Genomic DNA, 18,437 nt, shown 5'->3' with positions numbered 1-18,437 from the left:
GCATATATCTTTGTAGACCCTTCTCTCTTTGTTACTCTTACTTTGCCTTATTTCCTGTCACATAATGTATTTTATTAAATTAATATTAATAATGAGAAATAATATTAACAGTAATTAATATTAAATATATATTTAAATAGCTTGCTGTATTTTTTATGAATCAGTAAAATACTTCAGAAGTCTTGCTTAGCAATGTGATTCCTTGTACTTTGGGGAATTTTTTCTGGCATAATTTACTGTATGGCTTCCATCAGCAGTTGGTCAACCTTGTGCCACAAACAGAATGGGTTAAAACTTTGATTTTGGAGAAATCACTGAGTCTAAGAAATATTTTCCAGCAAAAGGTGCTTGCTCTGACAGATGGCATGGTGGTAGGTCTTGGGAAGTATACATTTTCTGTAGTATGTGATCTATTAAATACATCTTTGAGAGCAAAAAAGAAAATTCTATAGGGCATCTTTTTCTATTTACATCAAGTATCTTCTCCAACGAGCATAGGTTATATGAAGGAAAAGTCAGCAACACCTCATGGTTGTGAATGAAGGATTTCACAGATTGAATTCTTTCAAATTGATTTAGCTATCAAGAATAAAAATTACCTAGATCCTTTTAGTAGAACCCCTTTAGAGATTGTGCTTTTAATTTATGTCAAAATTGGTGCGTGGCCCTTTTCAGCCCTTTGATACGTGTGAACTTGAGGGAACAACACGGGGGTTTTGGACTGAGTGGTAAGGTGTGCAGGTCAGTTTTACATTGGATTCTGCTATGAATCAAAGCCTTATTTCAGTGTTTGTCATATACCATGCTAAAGAGAGAAACATGCCTGGAAGATCAGCAAAACCAGTCTGCTTAGGGCAGAAAAATCTTCTACATCCATCAAATATGTATAAAATAAGAGTGACAGTCTTTATACAAATTTTTTGGTTCCACAGAATTTTGACAGTGAGCCCAGAATGGGTAGTTCCTGAACTTATTTCTAAATATACAAACCGGAGAATCAATTTTAAATTTGAAGAACAAATTGGCTGTATTGTCCTGATAATAATAAGAATATTGAGCAAGGCTCTGAGTGGCAATTAGAAGATAAAGATCAGTACTAAAGAGCTGGGTAGGAAACCACAGCGCACAGAGGACAACCCTTAGACAGCCAGAGTACACTAAAACCAGTGTTCAGTCTTCCCCAGTAGAACCTTTGTAGTACTTTCCGTGTGTCTCAAGCAAGGTTTTAATTGTGGAAGAATCTGAATGTGAGGGAACGCAGTGATTTCTGAAACTAGCAGAGTTGCAATTTGGCAGTTATGAAATAGATTTAATGTTTTTAAAAAAGGCAAAGTTTTAGCCATTAAAGAATTACTTCAGTAAGGTCCAGTATTTTTGTTTGCCTCTTACTGTTTCAAACCTCAGTTTTGTAGATTTTCATATTGTAATTCCCATACTGTTACAGCTTTAGCTAATGAGCTTGGAGGGAGGAGCAGGCTATTCCCAAAAAATGTGAATAACCATGTTGTTCTTGTCTCCTGAGAGGCTTTTGGTTTTGTAACAGATTAAGTGTCAGGGGAAATACTGTCTTTCCTTTATTTCTTACTTTTATTTGAATGAGGGGAGTAGGATTTGGTTTTATTGTTTCAAAATGTTGGTTGAATCTTAGAGTTTTTATATATGTATATATGTGTGCAGTGTAATATTCTTCTGTTGGTAAGAAAATCCACCAATTTATGTAAATGACTTTGATTCCCAAGCCACTTATCAGAGAATTTTGTAGCTAAAGGTCAAATTGAAACTAATCTATTTTGAAGACTAATATAGCATTAAATTTCAAAGCAGTGTGCAAACCTTGTGTAAAGTTTTTTCGTGTTAAAAATCTGCAAGTCACAGCCTGTCAGAGTTGACCATGAATTTGTAACAGACTGGAGAATATACTTGTTCTATCTATAAAACTAGATTTTGAGGCTAGTGCTGTTGTCTTTTCCTCATTGAAATTGCACGGTCCTTTCACAGGTGATTTTTGAATGAAATGTAATGCACTGCATATTACTTGAAAGTAGTCACCAGTGATCTATTACTATTCACAAAAAAGTTTCCATTATTAGCAACTTGTGTAAAGGCTTGAGTCTGTAATTTTAAAGTTCCTTCTGACACAGGAGAACAAGGCAAGTCAGCTGTACAGAGCTCCAATCCTGACTCAGCAACCAAGTCCTAGAATCTTGTTCAGCCTGCAATCTAATAAAATGCTGAAATGGGAATAATGTATAGAAGGGCAAGCTTTTTAGCAGAAGGTTGATTTCACTGTTGAAGGAACATTTGCATGAGTAGCATCAGCAACAGTGAAAGGAAGGACACATGTTAACACCTGGTTTCTGCAAAGTAGCTGAGTTTCCTGAAGCTTGTGTTTGTGTGTGGAAAGAATGAAATGACTGTCACATACGTTAGTAGGGCGGTGTGTTCCAGGCGCAAGAAATATTGAGCGGTCTAATTGATTTGACCTATTTTAACTTATGTAGCTCTGAGTATGGGTTACACTAAGGTGACTTACATGTTGTCTTTTAGTCAAAATATACATTGTACTCCCATTTACAGCACTACCGGAAAATCACCATGCCCTAAATAGTTTCCTTTTGTATTAAACTGTGTGATTAAACTTTTTTTCTGCAGTAATTATATAAATCCTTTAATAACTAAATATATCACTGTCACTTAAGCTAGTAGCCTTTATTGCACAAAACATTAAGGTTTTGGATCTTAAATCATTTAGAGTAGCATTGTCAGATTGCTGAAATAGCAAAAAATAGCCATCATAGTGCAATATTTAGTTAAAACTGTCAACTTTAATCAGAAAACCCTTTTATATCTTGTAATCAAATAAACACGTGAATGAAAGTCATTCAGTAAAAGCTTATGGAAGTGCTTTTGGTAGAAGGTCAAATAGAAATAGGGTTCCGAGTCTAACATGTTTATTGGAATGGATCACACTGGTATAGCCCTGCTATACAGTTCTTGTACCAAAGGAACTGATTTTAAACGAGCTTTACGTTGTATCAGACTTTCCAGCATTATCTTTGTTTGGTCAGATACCTTTCTTACTATCTCTGTGTCCTAAATATGTTTTCTATTTCCTCCCCTTAAAAAAAAAAAAATAAATATGTAAGTTTGCTGCTAAAACAGTGAGTTGCTTCAGGGGCTTAAATCATTTACCCCTTAAATCATCCTTTTCTTGTTGGTGTCTGAGGAACTTTATACCAAAGTGAAAATACAGTTGCAAATGCAATTACTTTCTGTGCCAGAATCGCAGGAGTGACACCACACAAGTTTGTAATGTCTCTTTTGCTACCAGAAACCTACCTATTGATTGACCTACCTGTTTGACCCTTAAGAAGGAAATTTGGAAGACCAAAACAGAAAATATCTACAAGTAGAATCTCTTCAAAATGTAGTTGTAGCTCAGTAAGAACTAAGTTCTGAGGAAAGAGTGTTTTGTCACTACTGATCTGATGTCTGATTCCTTTTCTAGCTTAGTTACACTTAACTCAGAAAGGAGTCAGTCTTCAGTATTTTGGAAGGGGAATTATGCTTTTTTATTCAGTGTGACTCTTCCCCTCTAGCCCTTTTCAAAATTAGCATTCAGTCACAGTAGCATTGAAAGCACAAAAAAATTTAGCAGAAATTGAAAAAAAAAAATGCTCACTGGCATTGGTTGGAAATATGAATTCTGTGGATGGAAACCTAAATAGAGAAACTTGAAGGCAGTGTTGAGAATTTGTTCAGGCTTTCTGTTTCTTGAATTTCTTGAGACTTTAGGGTGAAATTTCACGTCACATGCTCTTAAAAGTATGTGGTACAGCCTATGTAATAATCTGTTTATCACCCTGTTCCCATAGGACACAGTTGTAGTAGCAGGATTTAAGTTGGCAAAATCACCTACAGCAGCAGAGGATGGTAGACATCATTGCCACCTGGAGGCATCTGAAGAAGATGGATCAGCCATTTATGTACGTGAGTACCCAAAATTTTTTTTTTCCAAATACCTTTACAGTAGAAAAAGCAATAAGATCTATTAGGATCTGATACATTAGATTATTTTAGCATGTTTGTCAGGACACATCTCTGTGTGTCTTCATACAGTTTTGTGATAACCCAAACCATGCAAGATCCAAATTATCTTGGACATCCCCAGTAAATTTCTACTTGTTGAGCGCAGAAACTTGACCTTAGTTGGCTTTACATAGATCCCTAGAGGACTATTGAAACCTGGAGAATGGTTTAAATCATTCTCATGCATGACACAGTGCGGAAATGCAGACAAGGTAGAGGGAGCAGGAGTGGTCTTGAGTTTATAATTCTTAGGTTTTTTTCTGGTCTATGAGTTTGTATTGCTTTAACTCACATCATTATACTTTGCCTTTGAAATATAGGAATTCCTAGATTGTTAATTTTTGAAAGAGTTACAGCCTTTTTTCTGAGGAAAATATTTGTTCTTTTGTGCTACTCTTGCATCAGTACAGTTCATCTTACATGCTTCCATCTTTGAGATATGAGAGTGGAGGTACCCTGTTCTTCCTCTGCTGCTTCTATGTGTGGTAATGCATCAGCAGTGCATGGCTGTTGTAGGCACTGTGTCTTTGCTTCAAGAAACATTTGCTAATCTTTTTAAGCCTAACTAGGTATTTTAAAAGTTATAGGACTTTAAAATTACAAAAGTTTAAATACCAAAGTATTTAGGATATTTTGCATTTGGAAAACTGTCATAGCCCCTCCATGGGGAGCAGTGAGAGTGTCTGGGTGTGGAATGAAGCTTAAGTTTTCAAAAACTTTGTTGGATGCCTCAGTGGGAGATATTTCTAATATTTGTTACGAAAGTTATTACAATAGTTATGGGCATCTGGTGAGAGAGTGTTGCATGTTTTTGATGACTGTAATTGTTTACTACTGTTAAGAAGGAGGATGATAGTATTGAACTGAACTCTCAGTGACAATGCTGTAAACTATTCTGTAGTCAGTGAAAAGGAAAGGGCACCTTCACTGGAGAACAATAAAGCATTATACTGTATGGTGATTCCTTTGAGCCCATCCATCAGATTTTGAAACAAACTTAGAAATAATTATGAAAAATTAAAATCAAAAGCATATAGAAAAGTGTCTTTCTAAAATGCATTCTGTGCCATTATTAAGGTGTGAACTTTTTTCTGTAAAATTGTCTGAAAATAATTTTAAATTTAAGAAAATATTTTATTTCAGAAAGGCACTTCTTTCCCCCCCCAGAATTTACCTCTATAGATAATTAAAGTTTGGCATGCAGCTCAATGAGAAACAAAATCAATTAAAATTGTAGTGCAGACTGTTTCATGACATTTTTTATTGATAACAATGACATACAGATAGAAGTATGTTTCACTGAAGATAATAGCAAAACTGTGCCCTGAGTTAATGTGACCTGAGTTATACTGCACTTCTGCTTTAGAAAATATGTGTTACTTAAAGTAGCTTTTGTCTGAGTGTAATCAGAGTAAATACTGTTTTCTTTGTAGGATAAAATTGTACTAGTTTCAGAAGTGATTCACATAGCAAAAGAGCCTGTAATGCTGTTTTATATTTGCTTATGGTGTTATATTTGCTTTAGAGTTATCAAATGCAGTGTCTTCAATTTTGTAATCAGCAAGTTTGTTATTTTTTCTCCTCAGATTTATCCTAAACAAAAAAAATACGCTGCTTCAGAAACTGCATCTGTGGTGAGTTTATATTTGGGATGTTTTTAAACTGTGAGAGACTAACTACATGTAAATAAGAATGTCTGGATGGAATTCTTTTTCTTTCCTGCCTATTACACTTCCATACTCTCATCACAGCAGTTATTTTATTTAGTTTTAAATTTTGCAAATATGTCTGGAAAACAGAAGAAAATATGAAAAAGTAATACTTTTCTGTACTTGCAGTGTAGTTATTTTGATCTCAAACTAGGCTGTATGTTGGTTTGAGAGATAAACTAGAAAGGTAATGGTCATTCTAAAGATCATGCGCTTTACAAAAATGTAAATATGAATCTTCCTTTGATTTATAATCAGACTTCATGTACTGGTCTTATCTTTTGATTAACATTTAGAACAAACCTTTATGTGTCTAAATTAAAAATTTACAGGAGATAGTATATTAAAGGCATAGAAACTGGTGTATGAAATTTTATTATTCTTTCATAAGGTTAAAGGTTTAGTACTAAAGATGCTACAGCTTGGCTTTGTATTAATTTGGGAAGACACTTCTTTTTTCTCCCCACCCCCCAGTATAGTAATAGGAAACCAGTTTTCAGCCTGTTTTGCAGAATTTGTATTCTTTAAAAGAGACCAATCAGCATATAATGTAACCTTAAGGTGAAAGGATAGTAGCCCTTAAACAGTAGAAGGTAGTCCTCAATTTCTTTAATCCTCCAAGAAATGCTGTTTTAATGAGAAGAATTACACAATGGCTGTGAGAGGTAAACCACCAGCCCCTGAGACAGTGATCTGTGCAGTGACACTGTCAATAGTACTTATAAAATTATTTATGCATATACTCTGAAAAACCCTTTGCATGGACATGTTAAAATCAATCAGTAAAAAATCACTTTCCATCATTCTTTCTTATAATTACTTTTATTCACCTATTTCATGTATTGAAACTTATATGGACATTATTTTAAGGAAGATTTCTCAAAAAAATGAAAGTAAGTCTTGTGTGCTTTATTAGGTGTGAAAATACATATGTATGTATCTTTAGAGAGTCTAAAGTGAATAAGGAAGAAATAGATAACCTTTTTTCTTTTTAGGATTAAATCATATCTGAGGGTATATAATGTTAAAAGACAAAATTATGGATGAATATTTCAACAATTTTTTCTTCTCTTCCCTAATTTTATCATGCCTTTCCAGTCTGTTGCACCAAAATATGTGTATACTCCTCTGAATCATCTTAAAGATGGAACTATAGTGAATTTGTATGGCATTGTGAAATTCTTCAAGCCTCCATATGTAAGCAAAGGAACTGGTACGTACTATATTCAAGAAATATAAAACTCCTCCTTCAAACAGAACTGTTCTTACGATGTTTATTAAAAATCAGCCAGAACAAAAAGTTCAGGTGATCCTTTGACCACAGTTCTCAGTTAACCTCAACAAAACAGAACAACAAATAGGTAAGGGATATCAGTCACTTTAGGCAGACTGGTGGACATAGTAAATGAAGAAAGTGTTTATGAAGCTAATACTATCAGTAGAAAACAGAGAAAGTGACCTGTGCAAAAAAAAAAAGTGCAAAAGCCCTGCACCTGTCCTTGTGGGAAAGGTTTATTGTGTAAGTATGTGCAATTCTTCCTTGAGATTTTGACAATGAGTTTTATGAACTGCTTATGCAGTGCCAGTATATTTGTTATTTGGAGAAGCTGTGCAACAACTGAATTTTTTCTGAGAGATGAACACTTAATGATTGTGTTGGTTTTGCTAGAAGATCATACCATTTCACTAGGTGCTCAGTAAGTATACAGCTAGGTGATATCCCTGCTAAATTCAATTAAGCAGTAGTTTCTTATTTGATTCAGAATTAATCAAAGTATTTTATGCTTGTTATAAAGTTACTGTGCATTTTAAAGTTCAGGGAGGGTTTCCTCTTCTATATGTATTTCTAATCAAACAAAAAAGAATAATTAGGATGGTGACTGATTTTTATGGTGTTAGTTATGCATGCAAGTTTCTTGAACAATGTCAATAGCCATGAATTTGGCTTCTAAATACCAAAATTTAAGTGAACGTTAAATCAGAACTAAGAATTAGTGGCTTGTTTGCAAAATCTTTTCAAACAGATCTGTGTGATCTTACTTGCTCAAAAACTTGCCAGCAGCAGTCTGAAAGGTGATGCACGCAAGGCATTAAATGCCTTTGTGAGAGCACAGTACTATAGCTGCAGTACCATGGCTTCCAGAATGAGCTTTGCTTACTGTTGGGTAGCTTGAAACAAAAATGAAATAGCCAAAAGGTGTGCAAACTTGGTGGCACACTTGAAAAAAGTTCCAAGTCCAGCTAAGATTCAACTAATGGCTTCACTTTTGAATACCAAGCAATCTTCACCCTTCGTTTGAATCAGTTTAGAGTGTAGGAGAAACGTCTGGGAGGTCTGTACAAATACATGTATACTACTTTCAGTATGTTCAAATGAACTGTACTGATATAATCTGTATTGTGGCTATGCTAATTACTTCTGTTTGGTGCACATAGTATTCTTCTAGATAAGCAGGTATACTGGTTTGAAAGATCCTATTGACAGGAAATCTTTGCTCTCGCTTGTAGCTAAAGTGTGGTCTAACGCTTGCCTACAGAAAAGACAAGACGTGTGTGCTGCTCTCTGGGCTGTAGTACACCAGGTGTCAGCTGTACTAAAGGCAGCCACCAGCCCCGTCAGTAGTCATAGTAACATAGGAATTTTCAAGAATATATGAAATTAACTAGGTCCACAAGCTAATGAATAGCTTGCAGCTAATGAATTCCTTGCAGCAGGGAGTTCAGCAGTGTTTTTACATACTGTTGGCCCTGTCAACAGAAGAAAGCATATATCTGCAGCGTTAGGGCTCAGTGCCCTGATGTCTGCAGGAGAGCAGTTCTGTGCTTCCCATACAGTTAGTTGTCAAAATGTATGTTCCTGTTTTTGTTTGTTATAGAAGGTGACAAGGCTTGTTCCTAGAAAACCTTTCTGCTGTGCATTCTTAGTGTTGAAAAGGCAGTAGTGTTCCCAAAATAACTCTAAAACATAAACAAAAAACAAGTCTGAAGAATATGGGATAATCTAATTTAAACATAAACATTTGAAAAATAGATGTAGTCATTAAGTTGGGAACTAAGCCAGTAATGGTCCATCTGTTTTTATAGCAAATATAGCATGTTTGGTCGGGTTTTTTTTTCCTTTTGAGACTGTGTAGAGTAGGATAAAATTAATGTTAATTTAGTCATCAGTACACTAAAGTTATTTTTCTAAACAATAAACTGCAAATCTTTAAGATTATATATTGAGTGTTTTATATAGGAAAAAGCAAATGGTAGTTGTTAAGAGAAGGCTGTGTCAAAGTTGGTTGTCACTTTTTTCAGAAAATAATTGATTTTTAATACTGTAACCCAGTAAAAGTGGAAGACTACAGTTTTCCAGTTGTTTTTCATTAGAAATGTTACAACACAACAGATATTCCTAGAAGTAAATGAGGAATAACAGTAAATGAAAGTGTTTGCAGGAACTCAATGCATTTAGTGTGGAAACAGAAAAGTGTTCTGCTCTCTAGTTAGAAATGCAGCCATTCATAAAATACTAAATTAAGTGTGTGCATGTTTCCTCTGTGTATAGCAAATCAAGTTACAGTGCTAGCTTACAAGTAATAGTAACAAAATTTATTCTACCCCTAGAACTGAATACTTTTGGAACTGTCATGTGATTTAGCTACAGTTAATACTTAGGCAATACTTAATATTTATAACATATTAATTGAAGGAAAGATTCCAGAAGGAGCTTTTCAAAGGTCAGAGATAGATTCCCAGATACTAGTGAATGGGTAGTGTCAGGTTGCTGGGGGCTTAAGGAGAAGGATTTGGGGCTGCCAGGCATGAAAAAGGTTTGAAAATGGGAAAGAAGCAAACTGTGCTGTCTGTGGGTGCCCTGGGGATTGGCCTCCAGGAGGAGTGGCTGGGGCTGCCCTGGGCCCAGCACAGCTGGTTCCAGCCCACCTGTCACAGGGCCTGGCTGAGCCCCTTGGTCAAGGTAGCAGTGCCTCTGGGAAAACCAAGTGAAGAAGGGGCAAAACACGGCATGGCACTGAGAAGTGAGGAGGAAAAATGTGCGCAACAACCCTGTGACACCAAGGTCAGGGAAGCAGGAGGGGAGGAAGTCATCCAGGTGCTGGAGCAGACCTCAGATGAGCAGATTGTTCTACAGAAAAAGCGTGTAAGGACGGAAGGAGCGTGAAAGAAGACGATCTGTTATGGACTGACCACAACTCCCCATTCCTCATCCCCCCTGCACTGTTCTAGGGAAGAGGGGAGGTAGAGATGTTAGGAATGAAGAAGTGAAGTTGAGCCTGGGAGGAAGGAGTTTGGGGGGAAAGGTTTTTTAGTCTTTTACACCATTCTACCCTATATTTACTGGTAGTAAATTAAATCTTCCCCAAGTTGAGTCTGTTTTGCCTGCGATGGTAACTGGTGAGGGATCTCCCTGTCTTTATCTCAACCCACAAGCTTTTCCACCTTATTTTCTCCCCTGTCCTGTTGAGGAGGCAGAGTGAGAGAGCAGCTGGATGGGCACCACACAACCCACCAAGGCCACCCCAGCATATATGCTAGGACTCTCTGGGTTTTTCAAACATTCCTGTTCTTTGGGTTATAATGAAATGAGTATAAATCTGCAGAAAGGATCTTGAGAAGCAAATTTCCTTTGAAGATAAAAATCTCAGGGGAATGAAAAATCTCTTTATCTTAAAAAGACAAACAATAGTAACAGTCTTCATGGTTTCTCAAATAGAATGAGTAAATTTAAAAGTTTACAAAACACTTCTTTTGGGTGGGAGTTCTCATTAGTGATATTCTTTCCTGCTTGACACGCCACTAAATCTGCTAAAGACTTTGTTATAAAGGTCATTATACAGAGCAGATAAGTGTTTTGTTTTTAACATTAAAAAGTTAAATTATTTTAATTTTGATTGTGCAGAAAACATCAAAAAGTCAATCTGCCAAACAACATCTGTCCACTGTAGTGAGCTTCTCAAAATCTTCATTTTGTGTTGCTGTATGGTGATTGCTTATGCTAGACCTGTTCAAATGCTATCAGTCTTACAATATCTATATAATATATAGATACATAAATACATACATATATTTATTTGAAAAGTTGAGCTCTCACTGATACTCTCAGCCTGCAATTGTAATAGATTTCTTAGCTGTGTTTGTAAGGAACTGAAAAGATTAGCTTTGTCTATAATACTTCAGAATATTGCCAGCTGTGAATGGAGGTACTTTCCCCTTGAAAAATATTGCAGGTTCAAAACTCAGGCTTAAAAGAAATAAACAAAACAAACCCCACAAATCTTTTACAGCTTTTGTTTCCTTTGTTCACACTGCTGACCACTAAAAGGGTAGGAAGGAAGTTAATAAAATGTAGAAAGTACTATTTTTACTCTTTGAGTAAATCACGGCAGGACATTCTTGAAGGATCGCATGGTCTAGATTTGTGATTTGTCCAGCTGCTTTAACAAGACTCTGGGGACCTGTGGACTTTGAACATCTTACTTAGATAAGCACCAATTGCTGGAAATTATCAAGACAGCCATTCTTTCCAGATGTGTAAAACCAAAAATGTTAAATAAACTGTCAGGATAATATGTCTCTGAAACAACTAGGACAGATTTTTGCAACTGAGTTATTTGACAGATGACTTCAGTTTCATAAGTAGTAGAAATTAAATAGAGGATCATTTACTTAACAACTAGTCCTTGCCTAAATATCATTAATTTTCTAATATATCTTCCATATATTTTTTTCCTTTGGTAATATAAAAAAAAACCCCAAGCACAACAATTTATCAATGAAGATAATGGACACAATTTTGAAAAGTTTCTTTTTTATGAGGATAGTTATGATTCACTTGCTACTGTATCATGAAAATCTCCTAAACAGATATCATTGATATGGTAAAGTTGATTGACATAAAAATATTCACACTCAGTTAAATATTTCAGTGTTAGGTTTTTGTTTTTTTTACACAATCCAGAGTTATGTCTGCTTGAGAGGGTGCAAAATACTTAATGATTGCTCTGAAATGCTAGGGCATGAAACGGGTCGTGAGGAGATTCTGTAGTCGCATTAGATCTGGCACAATCCTGCACTATTACATTCTCTTTCTGACACTGTGTTAATAGAATCATACAGCTTTAAACTGGTACCTGGTGGAAGCATGGGCAGTGGAGCCACTGTACTTAATCTGTATGGGTGTCTATTCGCTGTATAGATATGCCCCTAGATAGGGGATATTACTCATTGTTACATGTATTAAAGCTTAAGGCTAAAGCTTTGCACTGTGTTCCCGTGAAAGCAAGTGGTACCCAAGTTATCCTTGTCAGTTTATATAATCTATAAACGTTCATAATTTTGATGACAATTATTGCATTAGACAAATGTTAAAACACTAATGCATGAAACGAGTTTTCAGTATGATCATAAATTATTATTTATTCCAGATAAAGTTGTTTTAACTAAGCATGCTTCAGCTCAGGGTGTGTAGTTTGGAATATCTATACATGAGAATTTCATGTGTTCTGAAAACCATCCAAGGAAGTACTTCAGGTCCTGCTTGGTACAACAGACAGATGGGTTTCTGTCTGCTGGAAGGTCTCTTGCAGGTGTTCAGAATTATATTGTAAGTTTCCTTCCTGAATAATTTAAGAGTCTTAGGTATTTTATATTATATTTAGCAAAGGTGATTCTCACCTCCTCCTCCCCTCCCTTAAGCCCAACAAGGACATCTCAAGTATTTAGCCTGAGTAAAAACAGTAAATGCATCTGTCTTTATAGTGTCCAATTACAGACGTTATGTGCTTGACCATGAAGGTTTTGGGACATTACAGTGTGATGCTGCTGCTTCCCCAAGTCTGCCTTTTTTTTTTTTTTTTTTTTTTTTTTTTTCCCCTGCAGATATTAGTCACTGTTTTCCATAGTGCAGGGAAGAATTATGGCATGAAGAATCCTTGCTGCTAGTTCACAAGATGTCATGAGAGTAAAATCCTGTTCTCCTGGGGAAGCCTCCACCTAGCTTGTTCCCTTAGATATATGCAGTATAGTAATGTCAGATGTTGAATTAAAGTCTCATTTCAGCTTACCTAGACATGCATGTGAATGACAACTATTGAAATACTTCTTAGAATCAAATTAATAAAGGGTAGCATTTTCAGAAAGTACACTTCTAAAAACTTGAACATTTCCAGGTCTGCAGTTCTACATGCCCAAAACACAGTTTAAGAACCAACAATCAGATTCCTCAAGATATTTTTAAGCCCTAAATTTTATTTTTATTTTCAGTTTTTATTTGATCTTGAGCCAAGTTCATCAAAATTCTCAGTCCAGAATTTTTTTAAAACTATGTAGCTGAAAAAAAAAATTACTTTAAACTATAGCATGTGGGCAACTTTGATTAAAATAGTCAAATTTTCTTAAGTAATAGCAAACCAACTTTAGAGTGCAAAACAAACCAGACTGTTGTGGTAACTGATGGTCTAATTGTGAGGAAGCAGGCTTATAGTTAAATCTGCAGTAGTTTTGGTCTTTGAAGTATTGAGTTCCATTTTGGTTTTTTGAGGATGAATTTAAATTTTGCAGAACAGAATAAAGGTTTGCAGAGGTAAAGATAGTGATTTTGTTTCTGGAGCCTAAAAATGAGATTAATGTTCTTTCCCTTCTGTTCATAGTGGAGTTTGTGTTTCTTTTTTTAAAATAATTGCTGTTTCCTATCATTTAATAATGAAGATAAATAAAAGTTTTAAAAAAATACAGTTGAATAAATAGTTAACAGAAAGAAATCTTAGGACAGTCACTTTGATCTACAAGTTACAAATAATAGCATTAAAGCATCTGTTCAGCCAGATGCTTCTGGTAGTTACTCAATGTATCTCTTAGGTGTATTGCATGTTAGAAATAACAAGCTGTAGTAAAGCATCTTCAGTTTGATTCTTAAAGGTTTTGTTTTAGGTTTTGGCAGTATATGTGTTTGTATAGGAGTGTGTGTATATTTGCATTATTTTCCTTCCTGTGTTTTGTTGAACATATTTGGTAAATTAGCTGGTTCAACTGCTTGGGTTTAGTACAAAGACACCTGTGTATTGAATGGCCTCAGTAATTCTTGAAAACATTGGTGTTTGGTGTAGTTTTGAAGAGAGAATTTCCTACAATAATCTCCCTCTGTTTTTGTGTGTGTATTGAAATATAAGAAACAGAAGGCAATGTCTAATTAGCATCCCTTATTGCCAACAACATTGCCAAAAACATTTTTCTCTCTTTGCAGGAGGAAGTTATTGATTCAGGATAGTGGGTTTTCTACTGAAATGTTAGTCAGGAGTGCATATATGATTGCCCAAAAGGAGATTCATAATTAAATCGATGTATAAATTTTTAAGGTAGAAAGCAAACGCATTTGTTAGGAACTGCTGAAGTCCTCAATAAAACTAAAATAAATGTTTTATCAGTAAGTGCTAAATGGCTTCCTACAACATCAGTAACTACTAATCTGGAAAGCTTTTGTAGCAGTTCAGGTTTTCTTACAGTGACTGAAATAAAAAGTAAGAATCTGTGGGGTTTGTGTATGGGTTTGTTTTTTTTAATACATCTGTACACTGTGGAGAGATGCTGACTTTCTGAGCATGCTAATGAGTGATGTAACAGTCCATAAAAGAGTGGAAATGCTATGGCATTTATAAAAAGAAAGCTATAACCTGAAAAATGAACCTAAACCGTCATCACACTGGAGGAAACTTCAGCTTTTCAATGACTGTTGCAGGGCTACAAAACATTCGTATTTCAGACTATTTAAAGTCAAGACCTAGAAGCTTGGAGGAGATCAGTGTTCTCCATGTAGTTAATGTAACCTTGCACTGATCTGGAATTTGACTAGGTTTAAGATAGTCTGTGCAATATTAATGATTTCCCTTTGTTGCATAAATTTATTTTCTAAAAGCTGCTTCATCAAATAGTTGTGGGGTTTATATGAGATGAAATAAAAAACTAAGTAACAAGGTAAGGTAATTGTATTTCTAAAGAACAGTTAAGAACTAGTCTGAAAGATGCAAGAAGCGTGTGGACAGTTGCATCACTGTACTTTCGTTAAACCAAACATTGCTTTTCTCTGCTTTTTTTTTTTAGCATAAACACCAGTTCTGAGGTGTTACAAGCATAATTAGACAGGTGTCCATTGCTGGCAGTCCTTAACATGATGTTAAGCCTGAGTGGGAATACCCCTTCATAATAATCCATATATTAAAAAAACCCATAGGTATAGTTTGGAGTTCTGTGTAGTATAAGCCTAAACCCAATGCTTTTACTGAGTCAGTCTAGTATGAAAGTGAAAACATTCTTTCATAGTAATAAAGTTCAACTGTAAATCCAGTGTGTAAATGTAATATTTTTAAGACAGATTATTACAAGTAAAAATTGCTAGTGGTAAAGTTTTCCTTCTTTAAGAAAAGTTAATCAGTGAAGTAAACTTACCTAGTAAAGGAAAATTGATTGACTACAATATGTAAACTTTTTTTTTTGCTTGAGGGATTTTGCTTCATTGGAAAGTATTTTATGAAAAATCAAAAGCTTGACCAATGGCATTTATTATATCATTTCCTATAACACTGGGATATTATTTAAATTCAGCAATACTGTTTAGAGTTGAATTCATTATTTGTGCAGAAAAGTGAATTTGATCACTGAACTGCTATGCTGCTATGGAAAGCAGAAGGCAATTTTCACATTCCAGCTGGAGAAGGAAAGATGCATGGCTTTTTGGTTTTAACCTTCAAAAAGGACTTGCTGGTTAAGGATTTCTTTGGAAGAAAACTGGTCTTTATGCTTTGTTCTTGAAGAACTCTATTTTAATTAATTTTAATGTAGAAGTGATGTTTTGAGATGATAGTTAAGAATGGAAGTCTAAAATCGCAGAAACTGAACTTACGTAGGTGTTATCGAACTGTATAAAGCAAGTATAATTTATATTACTTTTGAGTAGGATGATTATTAGTCATTTGAGTATGCTGATTGCACAGCAAATGGAGGGAGTGTGTTCTCTTTTTCTCCCTTAGCAGGCAGCTGCACGTGTGAAGGTGATGAGCACAGCATCAAAGAGTAACCACAATTTTACTGTGGATCATTTTCATTATTCACTTCATTCCTATGTTGGATTTTATCAATGCACTGTAACATGTTACCCTGTGTCCTCAAAGGATTGTAAATCTTTGAGCCATATGGGTTTTTCTTCTTAATTGCTCATTTTGCTCATGTCATTTTGCAGCTGAACTGTTAAGTTAACCTCTAACCAAAAATATTTCATATTTCTTATTCAAAGAAATACAACAATCCATCCTCATATTACAGTATAAATACTTGCAGTTTTGTCAGCCACTGATGCAACTTTCTTTATATCTGCTTATCCTAGCATAGAATGTTAGGATAGGTGCTATATGGTACTTGACCATGTGCCTTTGGTGGGAGCATGCAAAGAGTGATGCTTAGCAACTTCTGAGTGCAATAGATGAGAATTTATCATTATTGAGTCTGTGTAAAAGTCTTGGAGGAGGAAGAGTAGGGGTTTTCTAGAAATACTTCTGTATCTGTAGGCAAAGTAGTTTTCTTTTTCTTAGGAAGCATTTATTGCATTTCTTCTTTCAATACTTCAGCCACTGAAAAGAGTAGAGAATTTAAACTTTGAAGTTTAAGTGATAGTGAAAATCAAAGGTGTATTTGCTGAAAATGGCAGAACAGTTTTTTTTTTTTGAAGGAATAGGCAGTGCACATACAATTATGTATGTTAATCTATGTGTCTTCATGTTTGGGGAGTCTGTTCATAGATTGTCTTCTTTTGACTGCATTCCTGTAGTTTTTATATAAAGTAAAACTGTCAGTTGTAGACTGATAGTATTCTCTTTCAAAGCTGTGTGGCAAAAATTTGTCTGTATCTTTATAAAATGCATGATGGAGATTTTACTAACTTTGTCTTAGCACTATGAAACCTTTGTTCACTTCCCAGATATGTAAACTCTGGTTTAGTGTCATTGTCACTGACTGCCTCACAGAATTATAGCTAAGGGAAGTTGGGGGGTTTGATTTGTTTGGATTTGTTGCTTTTTTGTTTGGGGTTTTATTTTTGAGAGTTGAAAAGGTGTCTGTCATGGACAAAACAGATTTGACTTGGGGAATTTAATTCCTTGCCGGTTAACATAAACACTTAATAACTGGTTCAGGTATTAAGAAACAATGAAGAGAAACATCTAAACACCTAGGGAAAACACCTTTTGTCCACTTTTCCCAGGCTCAGCTTTACTCCAGACACTTTTCCTTCCCCCTTCCTAGTCTCCACTCCCGTTGTTGTTGTTGTTGTGTCTTTTTGGGGGTGCAGGGGATTGGGTTTAGTGCATAGCAGTTTCTTGCTATTGCTCCTTCTTTCTTACTCTTCCCCCAGCCCCGTACCCTTGTTCTTAGTGTTGTCCTCTGCTCTGATGTGTGTTCCTCCATCCTTATGTGTGCATATCTGCTGTGGCTGGCATGGGCTTACCCACAAGCCACAGTTCCTTTAACCTTGGATTTCATTTGTAGTCTTCCAGTGTTTAATTTCATCATTATAGAAATTGAGAAAGCTCACACTGCCAAACAAGAAGCTTCTGGTCAGTTGTTCAGATTTCATTTTTGTACAGGTAGTTTCTGTAGTTTGTTTGAATATTAGCAATAGAATTCATAAATGGGCTTATTCATTCATGTTCTTTAGTGTTGACTTGATGCCTGCTGAATTATGATGTCTTTGTGTGTTACTCTGTTTAGAGAGTTTTCTATCTTGAAGAGTGTTATCATTTTTGATACATAAAGAGAATGGGTCTAAGTCTTCGTGCAAGTCTTTGTAAGAGTTACAACTACTTTCTTTTTACATTGCTGAGATTCTGTTGTTGGCTGTTACCAAATGTAACCAAAATTGGCAAAGAACTTTTAATTCAAATAAGGGTCCATAATACTAAGATTATAGCAGGTGTAAATGGTTTCTGTACACAGAGGAACTGTTCCTGCTTCTAAACGGTGTGTCTGTATTTTATATGCAGGTCAGCAGTATGAATAAACAGACTTTTACAGTGAAAACTTACATTCTTAAGATAGGACTGTGACAGTAAAAGTGTGAGTTAAAAGTAAATGGCATTGTAAGGCTGGAGAATTGCCCAAGTGCTTTGGGTAATTCAGATGTAGTCTTTTATGCTTTTTTCAGTCAGAATGAATAGTAACAAAACTATTTTATTCATTATTCTGGTCTGAAAGCACTGTGCGCACTGCAAACAGTTTAGATATTTCCACTCTTTTCAGAGTACAGGAAAATGCTAAGAGAGATAGTAAATCAGTGTTACACCAGTATGGAAAAGTACAAAATAATTTTGCCACTCTTACGAATACTGGTTTTGTGTTTTCTCATTCTGACATTTTGAGTGGTATGCTCAAACTGAAAACCAACAGAGTTCACCATTGCAAGAGTTCAAACTTTAAATTAACAGTATTCAACAGTTAATGCTTAAAAATTGTGGGTTTTGCTTGAGGATCTTGCTAACTCTTTTGAAAAGCCAAAATGTTGTGTTCGTAAATGTATAAAGGCTGTCATCAAGGTAAAAATAAAAGGTTATAAAAGTTATTGCTCTACTCATCTGCTGAAAAAGTTGTAGTCCA

General features: G+C 35.3%; 1 protein-coding gene across 3 annotated transcripts in view; it reads left to right on the top strand.

Moving 5' to 3' along the window:
- POT1 (protection of telomeres 1) overlaps positions 1-18,437 on the top strand; it is a 75,867-nt gene that overhangs the window by 13,353 nt on the left and 44,077 nt on the right. For 2 of the 3 annotated variants that reach the window (XM_055711516.1, XM_055711515.1), the window contains exons 5-7: positions 3,876-3,986; positions 5,676-5,723; positions 6,897-7,011. In XM_055711516.1, coding sequence (XP_055567491.1) covers positions 3,876-3,986; positions 5,676-5,723; positions 6,897-7,011 — 274 coding nt within the window. Of the gene's footprint in view, positions 1-3,875; positions 3,991-5,675; positions 5,724-6,896; positions 7,012-18,437 lie in introns of all 3 variants that reach the window. The other variant, XM_014282029.3, reaches the window with a different exon arrangement.

The sequence above is a fragment of the Falco cherrug genome, chromosome 5 (genome assembly GCF_023634085.1).
Source record: "Falco cherrug isolate bFalChe1 chromosome 5, bFalChe1.pri, whole genome shotgun sequence".
Classification (NCBI taxonomy): domain Eukaryota; kingdom Metazoa; phylum Chordata; class Aves; order Falconiformes; family Falconidae; genus Falco; species Falco cherrug.
This window is presented reverse-complemented; position numbering and strand designations above follow the sequence as displayed.